Below are 15,833 nucleotides of genomic sequence, written 5' to 3'. Positions count from 1 at the left end.
TGGCAAGGTTGAAGTGTTTATATGATGGTTATGTGGATAGGGAACCACTGAGTTGTAGTCTTAGTTGGATCATTTGAAAAATTTTGTATATTTACCATATGACTTGGAATGAAATAAATTAACTCGAAATGAATAGATGAGAATGAACATCAATATTGAGTGGTTATGGAAAGAATGTAAGTTGATCATGAATATTGAATATTTATCTGACACTTATATCTTAATTAAACTTCATACATTGTATTAGACTGTTTCTACTAGGCTTTGGCTCACCCTACTTGGGAAACCATTTTCAAGTACCGGTGACATGCTTCCTCCAAAGACATAGCTTAGGAGGACTCAGGAGCTGAAGGCTCCATTTTGTATTCTTTTTTGTATTTAAATGTTTATTCAAGCCGAGGGCTTTATATGTATAAAATTTGTGACTATCTTTTGTTGTAACCAAGTGATAACTTGGAAAGATGTATGCCCGTAAGGCATTTATTTTGTTGTCAACTTGTATTACATGCTGTAGATTCAGGATGAACGTTTATGAATGTAACACATATAATCCTTTTTGTAATACGAACTCTGATGGGTGAAAGTGTATCATTTCTATTATATTCCTGAATCTCATGGAATAGATTAGTTGTATTATTTTAGAGGCATTACAATCCTCCACTACTCCAATATGTCAACCCAAACTTTTCACACCATAGGGAAAAACAGCAAAACATGGGTCCCTCTGTCACTAATGATGAAGGTTCAGTGACTAATGCTTATTTGTTATATTCTATATTAGCTTTAGTATCTAACCAATAGATTGTCTAATTTATAATGAGTTTTGTTTGAAGCATACAATTATAAGTAGCATAGTATGACAACATTTATCTTGAAAGGAAGGTAGTAAAAAGCAAACAAACTTTTTATTATGTCATCCCAAGGAGTTGGACACAAATACATACATATATATATATATACAAATTGAGGACAAACGTGTATGCATGTGAAATTTTATATCTAAATTTTTAGGCTGTTTGTTGAATGAGAAATATGAGTCAGTATTGAAAACTGATTAGTTGTTATTGTGGCATATTTATTTATTCAATTAGCAATTCTCTATGCATTTTTGGAAATTGAAATTGTTGGGTTACTTCAAAAACCTGTTCTGAATTGTTTGCTGGGGTTTGAGTGTTGGTTATTTTATTGAAGAAACATGTTAAACATACTTTGAATAATTAAAAGAGATATGAGGGTGAATTGGATTAGAGAAGATGGTATACACTCAAAAGAACTTCCTAGTTGTCCCCTTCATGGTTGTGGAGTATAAAAATCCTGTGTTTCTATCCCTTCTGTCTATCAATGATATTGTAAGCTACTTTCTTTGGAGTTTCTAGCATTCTCAAGAACCACAAATGATAAACAATATCAAAAATTATATTTTCACTTATTTTCTATTGCTCTATTTCTTTGAACCAATTGGACTTGGGAATTTAGTTTTCAAATAGACATACTTTTTTATAGGCATACTCACAGACATGATATTTATTGGTTAAAATTGTGAGATTCAATAGGTTTTATTAAAAGTTTGAGAACTCGATGAGTGTCAAGTGATAAGAGATATGGAGTAATGCTTCAAGACCACCAAATAATCACTCGTCTATGTTGTATAATGTGATTTACAGATTTTCAAATTGAAAATGATACTTATGCTCATTTAATCATTTTTATTGCAGGAAACAGGACAATATGAAAGCATCAACATCGAAGTCGTTTTTAATAGGACAATATGAAAACATCAAAATGGACGTCGTTTCTCGATTTGAACAGCTTTCATGGAGGTCTTTATAAAATGACGTCATGAGTAATACTTTTGAGTACTATTCTCATGTGACAAGTTTATATGTACCTTTTGGATTATGGTGTAACTATCAGTTTGCTAGAAACATTTGATCTATTTTGATATGATAAGCTTATGTAATCAACCTTTTAATTAAGGTGTTTTGGATATTTTGAGATTATGAAAATGCAAACTCCTTTATCTTTTACAATTATTGACTATTGAGCCATTAGAATAACATAGTGCTTTTATAGATATATAATGGTGATTATGTAAGTAGGGATAATGGCTAGCAAACCATTATAAATTTCAAATTATATATTATTGGTAATTGAATAGTAAAATATAGCCTATAACCGCAGTTAATAACGGTCGCTACAAATAAAATTCAAAAAAATTCTATGGTTATAGCGACGGTGTAAAACTAATGGAATAGAGTCAAAATATAGTAGTAGTTGACAAAATGTCGCAAAAGCACAGGTTGTTCGCTATAAAGGTATCAAGCAATAGGTAAATTTGAGATATAGCGACGTTTATAGCCATCGTTACGCTAACCGTCGCAAGAGAAATATTTATACCAGCAGTTGATAAAAGTGTCACAATAAACCTATGCTGACGGGTCTATAGCGGTGGCTTAGTAGTCGCTTTTCAAACCGCGGGTAAAAGTGTGCAAGTTTTTAGCGACGTTTTTTGTTACTTTTAGCGGCGGTTTTGGCCGTTGCTACAAGCCAATTTTTTTGTAGTGTACTTGGGCTCCACATTTGAGCGAAGTATGTTATATAAGTCGGCGAGATCACGTTAGATGGTTTCAAACTGTCCCTTTCTAAATAATATAGTAGGAAGATAGGCCCTAACAAAGTAATGATGAGAGCCTAAGCTACAAGAAAAATATCAAGAATAGTGACTCTATAAAAGGAGGAGAAAGTTAGAGAGAGAAGTATGTTCTAAAAACTTGTATCCTAAGAAACCAAAACAAACTTAAATCTCTCCATAAAAGTTAATTTGTTCGTCGGAGTGCTAATTCTGACACCACCGATCGGAGTTTTATTTCTGTTTCAAGTGACAGCTAGGAAAATCTTTCAAGAGTTTGTTTGGATTGAAAGAATATTCCAAAACCATTTCACCACACACTTCATTTCAATTTTTTCCCCCTTTAGATATCAACTAACAAAAATCTTGATACAAATTTTAATTAATGAAAAAAAAAACCTAATTTATTAATTGATAATTAAACAATTGATTTTTTATCGGTAACATCCAAACTGAAAAATTAGTGTTAATGGAGACAAAAAAAAAAATGATGTGCAAATAGAAGCTCTTGAGATTGATTTTTTTCCCTCCTTTCCATCAATCATACTAAAATTTTGAAAACATTTCTACTTTGACATTATTCTCTCCAAAGTCCATTTACCTGAGATTTCCCCATAATACAGAGAGAAGAAAGCAACAGCAAATAATTTTTTTTTTTTTTTTTTTTTTTCGAAAAAAAAAAGGACAGCTTGGGAATAGTAAAAACGTCAACTGCTTCACACACAATGCAGCTCAAGTTGGACAATAAAACTTAGGGCTTCTTTTTGACTTCCAAGGAAAGAAAATTTATTCCATTTTTTTCTGAGCATGTTAGGCACCATTCCATTTCCTCAAAGTGAAAATTCATTGCAATGTACCATCTGACAGCACAAAAAATCAAAGTTTTATACACACAGAACCATATAGTATAGGTTGAATAACAAAGTTTGGCAAACAGTCAACCAAGTAACAGATTGAATCAACACTACCCAAATCAATTTTAGTACTGGAGAAACAATTAAAAACGAATAAGAGAGCCTCCGAGGTGTGCAAATACCGCATCATAATTCTGAAATTAATGAGTGTTTAGCAAAGATCTAGAAGAGCATCATAGAAGTCCCAAACAAGAGTATGATTGACATCCCACTCAATGCAATCCTTCCCACTCCATTGCTATGTTTTCCAGGTGTTGCTGTAATAAAATTCATCCCCCATTAGTCCGAAGACAAGTGAATGATCAACATTGTTAAATCATATAATTATGGATATATGAATGCAGACAAAGCTTTGTTGGGCAAAAAGGATATTATTTATCATATAGGGTTGTTGTCAAAATGTATTGAAATTAACTATTCCACATTTTCTAATAGTAACCATAAATTTGTGAAGGAAAAAACGAAATATAATTTATTTTTTTATTAGTTCCTGAAAATGAATATGTTGAGGATACTCAGCCTCCGTTTGGCAAGCAAAAAATCAGGCTTTTTTTGGCTAAAATAGCCACAAAAAACAAAATAGGCTATTTTAGCCACAAAAAACAAAACATCAAATCTAACCCATAATCATTACAGTCCTCTCTCACAAAAAAAGCCAAAAAAGCCAAAAAGCCAAAAAGCCCTTCCCAAACCAGGCTAAAATAGCCCAGGCTAAAATAGCCAAAAAGCCAAAAAGCCAAAAAGCCAACCCACTTCCCAAACGGAGGCTCAGTATAATTGCAGCTCAAGTCAGTCCAAGCCACAGCCCAGGCCGCAGCCTGAGCCACGACATCAGACCTCAAGCCAATGCAGTCTAGGCCGCAGCCTAAGTCCGAGCTCAGCATCTAGGTCCATATCTGTTTGTTAGATATTAGTTAGTTACCTACAAGTTTGTTAGACTGTTAGGTATGCATGTGTATATCTAAGGGGTAATTATTTAATAATTTTGGAGTATAGACGCGTGATATTTTATAATATTATAATTGGTAGAGAATGTGGGTATGTAAGGTATTCTGTTGGGTGATCAGGAAATATGAGGGATATTAAATGATGATTGGTGGTACTCCGAGAACATTGAATAATTTCTCATATATAAGATGATGTAATCAAAAGATATTATTCCTTGAAAGAGAATAAAATGAGATTCAGCATTTTCTTCAGAATATATATTAGTTAAGCAGCTCTATTTTGAATTTTTTTTTTTACTTATATTATGTTTAGATAAAAGATGTGAGGAGAAATTTACCAAGAGAAAAGAAAAACCGAAGGAAAAAAAAAGGTTAAAATTTTTATTCTTTTTTTTTTTAATATTATAATTTGTTTGAGAACTAAACAGATATGTGTAAATAAAAAAAATTAAAATCTATTTTTATAGTTAATTCTAATTTCATTTTCCGTTCCTTTTGACTTGAACAGCATAAGCTAAATTTGTTACCTGGAGATGGCTCGGATGATGAAGGGGAAGCTGGATCTGAAGATGTACAAGAATATGAAATTAATATACTATTATCAGTCAAAATATATACACACACACACCCAAAAATAAATAAATAAAAAAATTGGATCTATCACGATCCCAAAAAATAAGCATCACATCACAATTACATGATTATAATTCTACGCTCAAGTGTCTATTAAAAAAAAGCCCAATAATTAGTAGAGAAAATAGTTGGACTGAATATAAAATAAAAAGTTGTGGTGATCTCATCTACTTAAAAAAATAACTCGATAGGTAAACAATCAACAATGGGAAAGTAAACACACTACTGGCCGAGATCCAAAAATCAACTCACTGAGTTTCCCAATCGATCAAAAACTCAAATCCTCAAAATAACTGAGTTGAAAGCAAACTCAACAATCAAAATCTCAAGTCCCTGGAAAAGGTAGTACTATGACTGAATACACATCAACTCGATGTAGCTAGGCTTCCGAGTTCTGCCCAAAATTTATCTGATCCGCATAGAGAAAGCGCTTTTGTGTGGATCCAAACATTAATCGAGATGCACGTAAGTTAGTCTAAACATTCGGTCATATAAATAATAAAAAAAAAAATACAGATTACTTTTGGAGCAAGCGGTGAGGGCAGGGCCGGAGATATTGCAGTGTTGGGGAAGGAGAAGGGCCTGAGTGACGTTGATGCCCAACGAGGCCAATAATCCAGGGGTGTTGTAGAGATTGCAGAGGCACGCGGTCTGGTTTGTCAATGCTTCTTTCAGTGGAACACAGCACGATGATGGTGGATTTGTTGAGTTTAGGACGGTCGCACATGACGCCAGCTGCGCCCCGCACGACGGCGTCGATGACTGCGCCTGCGTCCCTTTGGTGGCCGCCGCCAGGAATGCCACTGCAACAACCACCGTTAAGGCTGAAAACTTGAAACAGGACATTGCTCTTTCGCTCTTACCGCTCCGTGGTCAATTTGCTATTGAAACTTTTCCTTTGTCCGAATCAGCTCTTCATTCATATGAGGCTTTTGAGATAATTAGAAGTAGTTTGGAGTGTTTTAAATAAGTATTTTTTATTTTTTTAGATTAAAAAATTGAAAAAAAAAATATAGATGTTTGGGTTAATTTTTTGACTTTTTATGAAAAAAATGTGTATTAAAAAATTGTATAAATTAATGTGTAGGGGAAAATTAAGATTAAGAGTTATGCAGTCGTAATTTTTGACTTTTGATAAATAATAATAACTTTTTAACTTTTCGAATAATTTTTTAACTTTTTAATTCTTTTTCCAACTTATCAAACTTCGCCCTTAGACTTAGCACCTTATATTTTTATTGAAATTTTAATTTAGTCTACGTTATTTTTAATTGACACATTATATTTTAAATCAAGTCATAATATTATTCATTTGTTCATTTGGTGTTAATAAGGTTAACGAAAATTGTTATCTACATTATTTTTTTTTGTCACATTAGGCACATTACCATTTTATTAAAATCGTACTTTAATTTTTATATTTTTATCAAAATTTTGCTTTAATCTTTCTATTTTTCATTTCTATTACACTTGGTTTGTTTGGGTGGAATATGTTTTCTGAAAAATATTTTTTGTATTTTCTGGTGTTTGGTACAATAAAAAACAAAAATTAATGAAAAATATTTTTCATGATCAATGAAAAATAAGCTTATTTGAGCAAAAAAAATATTTTCTACTTTTAAAAAGTGAAAAACATTTTCTAAATTAAAATTTTATCAATGTCATCACACCACCACTATCACCACCGCTATACCACCATCACAATGGCCACCGCCTCCATTACTATTGCCATCACAGTTGTTGTCGCCTCATCACCATGCCACCACCTCCACCTCTATCTTTATTCTACCACTAATTTTTTTTTTTTAAAAAAAATTCATTAAAAACTATTTTTCATCCAAATAAATGGAACACTTTATTTGAAACCCTAAAAATCTCATTAGTAGTAGATGGAATTAGGGGTGTGCATAATACTGTCGAAACCGCCAAAATCGCACCGAACCGCACCGCCAAGGCAAATTCGTTATTATTTGCCAATCGAACTGCCAATTTTTGGTAAGAAAAATAGCAAATTCTAGTGACACTTTTATTAATCCGTCGGTTTTTATTTTTCTTCCAAACCGCACCGAGCTGCACCGCTATTAAATCATGTTTTATAAGATTCTAAAAATTCTTTTTTACTTAAGTTTGTTTGTTGTTCTATACCTTAGAATATAGTATTACATTATTGTTCGATGGGAATTCAAGATGTCAGTAATCAAAAATAAAGTTGGATTCCAATTCACTTTTCAATCTTTTTTTTTCTGGTCATGTTGCAAACTTGCATCAGCTCACTTTTCAATCTAAATACTTTTCAACAATAAGCATTTTCAATATATTGTAAATCCTGAATGATATTAATTTTATGTATTGTATTTGATCATTGTAGCTTCCACAGATGCTTGTAATGAACTGATGGCATAGTCGTTGATATTATCATGTTGTTGCTACACTTGTTGCATCAGAAGAAAGCTTCGCAAGATGCTTAATATCACGGTATCTCTCGTCTTTTTTTTACTCTTTGATTTAAGTTTTGTAATTTAAATTATATTTTTTATAAATCGCCCAAACTGCCAAGGTAAATCCGTCATTTTTTGCCAATCGAACCGCCGGTTTTTGATAAGGAAAATGGCAAATTCTAGTGACACTGTTATCAATCCGCCACTCGCCATACGGTTTCTATTTTTCTCTTAAACCGCACCGACCCGCACCGTGCGCACCCCTAGATAAAATTAACTGTATATGAGATTACAAATTGATTAAAAGTATATGAAATTAATTGTCATCATTGAAAGTGAAAAATTTAAAGTGAAATTTGGTGAATGTGCAAGATACGAATTGTAATTAATTAAACATTTTTTAGTGTGATCACTGTTCACGCTCACGCTCACGCCTCTTTATGAACTTTTAAATCGCACTCTTACTTTAAAAATACTTTCTAATTTTTTTTTAAAAAAAATGTTTAATACCTCTAACGATGTGTCAAATTTTTTATTAAATTTAAACAAAAATTTTGTTTGATATCAAGGGTTTCAACAGAGATTTTTGAAGTTTCATCGTAATATCGATCAACCAGATAAATGACCAAGCAAATGTCCGGTCGGTCGACCGGCTAGTGTAAATTTTTCACAAAATTTTGCCTTCAGGTGGTCATACGGGAGATCGACTAGGCAGACGACCGGAGGGTCGACCGGCCAGTATAATTTTTTCACAAATTTTTGTCTTGAGGTGGTCATCCGGAGGACATTCAAAGGGATATCCAGTGGTGAAAATCAAACAGCTATAAACAGTGATTTGATAAAAGGCACATTCATCCTCAGTTTAATTAAAGAAAAGTAACATTTTAGATTTGATACATATTTAATGAAACCATTGGAACAAAAAAATGCATCATTTTTCATCAAATTAAAATTTGATAAAAAGTTTGAGTAATCATTAGAGATGGTCAAAAGAATTGTTTGGAGTGCACTATTTTAGTGTTTTTTTTTATCTTTTTAATTTATTTGAGTTATATCACTTTTTATTTAGGTTACACTATCTCTTTATCACATTGTATATCTTTTTATAAAAACACAAAAATTACATTTATTTGGATAATCACAAATAACCTCTAAAAATAAAATTTAAGTGTAGGATCAATTGTCAAGATTTAAACTTGAGGAAGTCAATGGTTTGGTGGAAATTATACAAGTAATTTATAATTTATTTGAATTTGGAAATTTGTGTTGGACTATTTGTCACAATTTTTGCTTATATTATTAGACAGAAATAACTTAAATAAGCTATAAAAAAAAATGATTTTTCAAAAGTTGGGAGAAAAGTGTTTTTAACTTTTATTTTCTAATTATCAACCTTTGCCTTCAAATAATCTCCACCAAACACCCCCAATTATAATTTGATTCACACATTTAAAATTCCAAACATTTTTTTAAAATATTTATATGACTATAAAAACTTATATGACTGGTGCTAATACAAATGGGATTATACTGTTTTTTCTTTTTAAACTTATATTACTAACACTAATATAAATTATGAGTAATGATATTTACATTTTATTTTAAAATTTCATGCACATTATTTTTTGTATTTTTAACTGCTAATAAAAGGGATATGAAACATCAGAAAAGTAATTAATCAAATGTTATTGGATATACTTCTATAATCTAATAAAGTTGTATTTTATATTTGTTACATTCTGTTATGATCTTGGTAGTGGTTATCAAAATCTTTGAATTCAGGTGAGCTGTGTTTTCGAGTACAAGTTGATGATGTATCGATTCCCGGGTGGATGGGTCGGACCGGCCCAGGTTCTCCAGACTCCGGCTCAGGAAGGCTGGCTCCGTCAGATGACCTGCAAGCAAGTTCAGGGGGGGAACGGGGTAGTCCCCCAGTGAACCCTCCGGTGCAAGAATTAGAAGAGCAGAGTATGAAAAGACTGTATATCGAGAGATCAAGAGAGAGAGCAACCTAACCTCCTTTTTCTTCCTCTTATCCTTGCTTATATCCTTTGGTCATCATTTTTCCTGTCTCTTGTGACGTGCTTTTTCCGCCGAAAGCCTGTGCCATAGCTCATCTTGTTTAGGGTGATGGAGGCTCTGTTCCGGCGGGGAGTGCTGTTGTAATAAATGCTGTGATGGGTTGCATTAATGGTGATGTGTTGTGATAATAACTCTGCAGATCTTTGTCTGCTGATGTGGCCCGTGTCCCACCTGCCGTGTGCCTAAATGTCGTTGGCCCTTCATGTCTAGGTGGCCTCCAGCTGTTCTGGGCCTTGTCATCCAAGCAACCGGGTTGTGCCATTGGCCCCAAGCACTGGGTTCGGGGTGGTTTACCGTGGGCCGTGTGCCTTGTGGGCCTATCCATGTCAGTAGTCCCCCATTTCCGAGTGCAGCTTTAGACCAACGAAGGGAATAGTGAGAAGGGAGAGAAGTGTGAAACGGGTGGAGAGGCCGACTGGAAGGTGGCCGAGCGGGAGAGGTCGGCCGTGAGGCGGGGCGACCACGAGGGTGGCCGAGCGGCAGGGGTCGACCGTGAGACGTGCCGATCATGAGGGTAGCCGAGCGGGAGGGGTCGGCCGTGAGGTGGGCCGACCACGAGGGTGGCCGAGCGGCAGGGGTCGACCGTGAGGTGTGCCGACCAGGGGGGCGTGGGGTTCTAAAATGTGCTGATGTGAAAATGGAAAAGACAGGGTAAGGGTAGGGGACAGTGCATCGTGGCCATACACGTGGCAGTGTCGTGGGGGAAGATGAAGCGTTGGGGCAGGAAATGAAGCGATAGGTCAGGGGGGGTTTTGAAAAAGGCGGTTTTGGCGGTTGATTTGAAAGGTTTTGAAACGGGTGAAAATTAATGTGGATCCGTGGAATACGGGCAAAACCGTAGGTTTTAGGTATAATGCGTTTTACCTACCGTGGGACAAGAACTCAAAATATCCAACTCTTGCACGGTGTGCGACATATCTGTGTAGCATTCTCTCAACTTTCTTGTGGTTGCGTCAGAAGTGTTTTGTGAGCAAGCCCTAGAAATGGCACAAGAAGAAGTAGTTAACGTGAGGGTAGACCCGTTGGGGGACGATGATGGGGAGGAGTTAGCAGCGCAGTACAGGGCAGAGGCATCGGACTTGATATTGGCCCCAAAGCCATTAAACCAGGTGGAGTCGGGGCAGTGGCACACTAAGGCGGACAGATCCACGCTCACGGTGGCGGATTTGGAGGCGATTAGGGGGCGATACCAGATTCCGGCGGAGGTAGATTTACGGTTGCCGACGTCAGAGGAAAGGCCGTCTATGGTGAAGCCAGGGGAGTTTTCCCTGTACGAGGAGGCGCTGAAAGGGGGGCTGAGGCTGCCATTGCCTCAAGTGGTGGTTGATGTGCTAAATCGCCTGGAGGTAGCGCCGGGGCAGTTGATGCCCAATGCGTGGAAGATTCTGATGGCTTGTGCGAGTGCGTGGCCTAAGGCGAATGGAGGAGAGGCCATGACGATCGACGAGTTCTTCTCATGTTACAAAGCGTCGGGGCAGCAAGAAACGTGGGTCACCCTACAAGCAGTGATGGGCAGGGGGTTGGTGGCGGGGCTGCCTACGTCGATCAAGGGGTGGCGGCCACGGTGGTTTTTCGTGTCAGTTAATGGGGGGATGGGGGTGCGCACCATGTGGAAGGTGCCAAATCGGTCGATGGAGTCTAGGCTAGGGGTGGTGGCGGAAGAGAGGGTGAAGAAAGTGAGGGAGTGGAGAGAGAGAGAGAAAGCCAGATGGGACGATCTTGTCCAGCCGTCAGCACTGTTTGAGGCGGGGTTGGGACCGCAGCCGAAAAGTGGAGACCTCGACCGGGGGGAGTTGGAAGAGAGGAGAAGAGCACAGGAGATGGAGGATCGAGCCATTATGGCCAAGGCCGCGAAGTTGATAGAGGCGCAGAGGGGCCGACCGGCTGAACCGCTCTCGCGGGAGAGGATCCGACCGCGCCCTAGGCCTTTGGGGGAAAAAGACTTGGGTAGCTTTGAGCCGCTTCCGCCGCCTGTAGACCCTATAAAGGAAAAGGCCAGAGGGGTTGTGACGGTCATGAAGAAAAAGAAGGAGAAGAAGAAGAGGGGGGCTCCAGAGGAGGCTGCAGAGGAGTCTGGGGCCAAGAGGGCGAAGGTGGCCCCAACGGATGCAGAGGAGTCTGCGGCAAAGGACGCCCCAGAGGAAGTGGAGATCATCCCAACGGTGGAGGTTGTGGAGGTGGGTCCACCAGTACAAGCGGAGGCTGGGGTGGGGGAGGCGGCGCCGAGCGGGAGGGAACAGGTTCAGGGGAGGCCCGACCCCCAGGAAGGGGGGGTTCGTGTGGCCACGGCTATTTATCATGCGCGCGCGGTAGCTGGGAGGATGGAGGGAGAAGAAGGCCCAGCCAGGGCGGGAGCCGACCGCCTGGTGAGGATTGTGGACGAAGGAGCTCTGCGCGCGGCATCTGGGTACAGTGAGGCCGACCTGCTGAGGGGGTTATGCTCCGCCCAAATGGAGGTGACTACCTTAGCGGGGGCTCTTCTCAGGAAAGCTGGGGCCGCCAAGTTGAAGGCTGAGGAGGTCAGGGTCCAGCTGGCCAAGTTGAGGGAGGATAGTGCCGACTGGGAGACTGCCTATGCCGACCTGCCAGCAGTCAAGTTGGAACTGGAGGACACACGCCGTAAGGTTGTGTCACTGGAGTTCCAACTGGCTGGTGAGCACAAAAAATTGGAAGAGTCCGAGAAGGCCTGCGCGGTGGCGGTCGAGAGGCATGAGGAGGCTATGGCCAGCAATGAAGAGCTGGTCAGGCAGAAGGATGAAGCGGACTCCAGAATTGGAGACCTGCTGAAGGAGCTGGGGGAGGAGCGCACCAGAGCAGAGGAGGACAAGGGGAGGCTTCTGAGGGAATGGGAGATGGAGAAGGTGAAGATGGCGGCGGAGCTAGAGGGTCTGAGGAAGGGGATGGAAGAGGAGAGGATGACGGCAGCCGCTGGAAGGGTGGCTCTGCAAAGGGAGCTGGACGAGGAGAGGGCGAAGGCGGCGTCTGAAAAGGCGGCCTACCCTGATCTATGCGTCGCAGCAGTGGAGCAGTATAAAGGGTCCTCCGAATTTCAAATGGAGGTGGATGCTGCTGTCGCCAGGAGTCTGGCTGGTCAAGAGCCTGGGGGGTTGGGCCTGTCAAGGAAGACTGCTGGAGGTAGGACAGAATCAGAGGTGATTGAAAGCTTCCAGCAGTCCGACTGCTATAAGCATGAAATGGCCGAGTACTGGGACAGTGGTTGGAAAATGTTCAAGCGTAGAGCTGAGGAGCTGTTTCCAGACTTGGACCTGAGTAGCGTGACAATCGGCGAAGATGATGTGGCCCAGACCCCCCTGGACGAAGGCGTTGAAGAAGAGGATTTAGCATCCAGCGAGGAAGAGTAGCCAAGAAGAAGAAGAGCTGGGCGTGTTCTGTGGGGTTTGGTTAAGTGTATACATTGTAATTTTTGTGCATTGTTTTTTTTTTTTTTTTTTTTTTTTTTTTTTTTTTTTTTACATTGTAATTCTATGAGTGAATGAATAAATACGTGAAGAGTTTGGTTAAGATGAATTTGTGTACGAATGTTATTTTGTGTCTGTTGGCAGCTGACTATTTGTGCAGCAAAAGTGAATAAAAACCTTGTGCGGTAAAAATGAGTAAGAAATTTTGTGCAGTAAAAGTCCACAAATGAGGGTAAAGGGTAAGTTACAAGTGGTAGCTAGACAGTTAAGTGTAAATTTGAAAGTGAATGTGAAAAAGGTAAGTGTTATGAGGAGGTTTCAAAACGGACGAGTGAGAGTGTAAACATGAAGGTAAGAGTAAGTAAGTGTTGTGGGGAAGTTTAAAAATGTGACCAAGTGTGAAAAGATGTAGCCTTGTTTGGTTTTGGAGTGCTTGGTCGAGTGTTCAGTCTAGCTGGGGCTTTGAAGTGCTTGGTCTGGCCGAGGCTCTGACGTGCTCGGTCTGGCCGAGGCTTTGAGTGCTCGGTCTGGCCGAGGACCGAGGCTTTGAAGTGGTCGGACTGGCCGAGGCTTTGAAGTGCTCGGACTGGTCGAGGCTTTGAGGTGCTCGGACTGGCCGAGGCTTTGAAGTGCTCGGACTGGCCGAGGCTTTGAGTGCTCGGTCTGGCCGAGGCTTTGAGTGCTCGGTCTGGCCGAGGCTTTGAAGTGCTCGGTCTGGCCGAGGCTTTGAAGTGGTCGGACTGGCCGAGGCTTTGAGGTGCTCGGACTGGCCGAGGCTTTGAAGTGCTCGGACTGGCCGAGGCTTTGAGTGCTCGGTCTGGCCGAGGCTTTGAGGTGCTCGGACTGGCCGAGGCTTTGAAGTGCTCGGACTGGCCGAGGCTTTGAGTGCTCGGTCTGGCCGAGGCTTTGAGTGCTCGGTCTGGCCGAGGCTTTGAAGTGCTGAGGTTGGCCGAGGTTGTGAAGTTTTGAGTTGCTGGGATCGTCATACAAACATTTGAATTATGACAGTGTAGATCTGCAATCGGAATTTGCTTTATATATAAAGAAAAGGGGAATACAACAATATTGGTAATATAAAAATATGAACTTATTGATAGTAACGCTTCAGATGTTCTGCATTCCAGGGATGGGGCAGGTCTCGGCCTTCCATGTCTTGGAGTCGGTAAGTGCCTGGTCGTGGTCGGGCTTTGACGATGTAGGGGCCCTCCCATTTGGCTGCCAGTTTGCCCTCGGCTGGATTCTTTGTGGCGAGAGTCACTTCTCGTAAGACAAGATCCCCGACGGAGAATTCCCGAGGTCGGACTCGGCGGTTGTAGTGTGTTCTCATTTTCTGCTGGTAAGAAGCCAATCTGACAGCAGCGGTTTCTCTGAGTTCTTCGATTAGATCGAGGTGTGTTCGATGGAGCTCTTCGGCTGAGGCCAGATCCGGGTGTAAAACCCTAGGAGTGGGGAGGCCGACCTCTACCGGGATAACCGCCTCAGCGCCATATGTTAAACGAAAAGGGGTTTCGCCGGTGGGGGTGCGAGCAGTGGTTCGGTAAGCCCAGAGTACATTGGGCAGTTCCTCGGCCCAAAGGCCTTTAGCAGCTTCGAGCTTGGTTTTGATGATTTTGAGAAGGGAACGGTTGGTGACTTCAACTTGGCCGTTTGCCTGGGGGTGACCGGGGGAGGAGAAGCACGGTTGGATCTGGAGATCTGCACAAAATTTTCTGTACTTCGCGTTATCGAATTGTTTACCATTGTCAGAGATGATGGCTTGAGGGATGCCAAATCGGCAAATGATCGATTGCCAGATAAACCTGGTTGTGTTCCGCTCGGTGATTGTGGCAAGGGGTTCAGCTTCGACCCACTTGGTGAAGTAATCGATGGCAACGATTGCGAATTTGGTCTGACCTCGACCGGTGGGAAAGGGACCGACCAGGTCAATCCCCCATTTGGCAAACGGGTAAGGACTGCAGAGTGTGATTAACTCTGTAGGAGGAGCATGAGGGATGTTGGCGAAGCGTTGGCATTTGTCGCATTTGAGCACGAAATCAGTCGTATCCTGACTGAGCGTTGGCCAAAAATACCCAGTACGGAGTACCTTCTGGGCAAGGGACCTGCCTCCTGAGTGATTGCCACAAATCCCCTCATGGATTTCCTGCATTACGTAAGTTGCTTGCGCTGGATTGAGGCAGCGTAGGTATGGCCGGGAGAAACCGCGTTTGTACAATATGTCGTCGATGATGACGTAATTGGATGCTCGGGATCGGACTTTGGAAGCCTGCTGCTGGTCCTCTGGGAGTGCTCCTGTGGTCAGGAATAGGAGGATGTCGGATGCCCATGGGATAGGTTCATTTTGAATGTGTTGTATAGCTTGTAGACTCGGTGAAACGGCCGGGTGGTGAAGGTATTCTATGCGGACGTCATGGCTGAGAGTAGGATGGTCAGCTGAAGCCAGCTGAGCCATTTCGTCTGCTTTGGAGTTGTCTGCCCGAGGAATATGTTTGATGTGGAAGGTATTGAAGAGGCGAGCAAGAGGGAGTGCCAGGTCTCTGTAGGCTCGCATCGTATCGTCCTTGGCGTCAAAATCCCCCGTCATTTGACCGACGACGAGTTGGGAGTCGCTGAAGACTCGGAGGTGGCTGACCCCTATGTCCTTGGCGAGGCGGAGTCCTGCTAATAATGCCTCATATTCGGCTTCATTGTTGCTTGCTTCAAACAGGAAACGGAGGGCACATTTGAAGTGACCGCCTTCAGGAGAGGTGAGGATGATGCCGGCACCGCTTCCT

The 15,833-nt window shown here is 41.0% G+C and overlaps 2 protein-coding genes across 2 annotated transcripts; both read right to left on the bottom strand.

Annotated features, from left to right (window-relative positions):
- Window positions 1-3,454: 3,454 nt before the first annotated feature.
- LOC114320888 (non-specific lipid transfer protein GPI-anchored 7) lies at window positions 3,455-6,086 on the bottom strand. Its single transcript, XM_028267963.2, has 3 exons — window positions 5,645-6,086; window positions 5,018-5,053; window positions 3,455-3,800 (listed from the first exon to the last, which is right to left on the bottom strand). The coding sequence occupies exons 1-3, from the start codon at window positions 5,967-5,969 to the stop codon at window positions 3,706-3,708; spliced, it is 456 nt and encodes a 151-aa protein (XP_028123764.2). The 5' UTR covers window positions 5,970-6,086; the 3' UTR covers window positions 3,455-3,705.
- Window positions 6,087-14,044: 7,958 nt separating this feature from the next.
- Window positions 14,045-15,643, bottom strand: LOC145805441 (uncharacterized). The gene is made up of 2 exons (XM_082900575.1): window positions 15,146-15,643; window positions 14,045-14,077 (listed from the first exon to the last, which is right to left on the bottom strand). The coding sequence occupies exons 1-2, from the start codon at window positions 15,641-15,643 to the stop codon at window positions 14,045-14,047; spliced, it is 531 nt and encodes a 176-aa protein (XP_082756701.1).
- Window positions 15,644-15,833: the final 190 nt, after the last annotated feature.

The sequence above is a fragment of the Camellia sinensis genome, chromosome 13 (genome assembly GCF_055761805.1).
Source record: "Camellia sinensis isolate YWXY chromosome 13, ASM5576180v1, whole genome shotgun sequence".
NCBI lineage: Eukaryota > Viridiplantae > Streptophyta > Magnoliopsida > Ericales > Theaceae > Camellia > Camellia sinensis.
The sequence above is the reverse complement of the archived record's forward strand: the minus strand, read 5'-3'. Positions and strand labels throughout refer to the sequence as shown.

What these genes read in the sequence shown, in the direction of transcription:
- LOC114320888 (XM_028267963.2), bottom strand. Translation starts at nt 5,969, where the DNA reads ATGTCCTGTTTCAAGTTTTCAGCCTTAACGGTGGTTGTTGCAGTGGCA. An exon ending in CCTCACCGCTTGCTCCAAAA is followed by an intron (nt 5,054 to 5,644) that starts GTAATCTGTATT and finishes GTACATCTTCAG; the next exon opens with ATCCAGCTTCCCCTTCATCA. An exon ending in ATCATCCGAGCCATCTCCAG is followed by an intron (nt 3,801 to 5,017) that starts GTAACAAATTTA and finishes ATTTTATTACAG; the next exon opens with CAACACCTGGAAAACATAGC.
- LOC145805441 (XM_082900575.1), bottom strand. Translation starts at nt 15,643, where the DNA reads ATGACGGGGGATTTTGACGCCAAGGACGATACGATGCGAGCCTACAGA. An exon ending in GCAGGTCCCTTGCCCAGAAG is followed by an intron (nt 14,078 to 15,145) that starts GTACTCCGTACT and finishes TTCCGATTGCAG; the next exon opens with ATCTACACTGTCATAATTCA.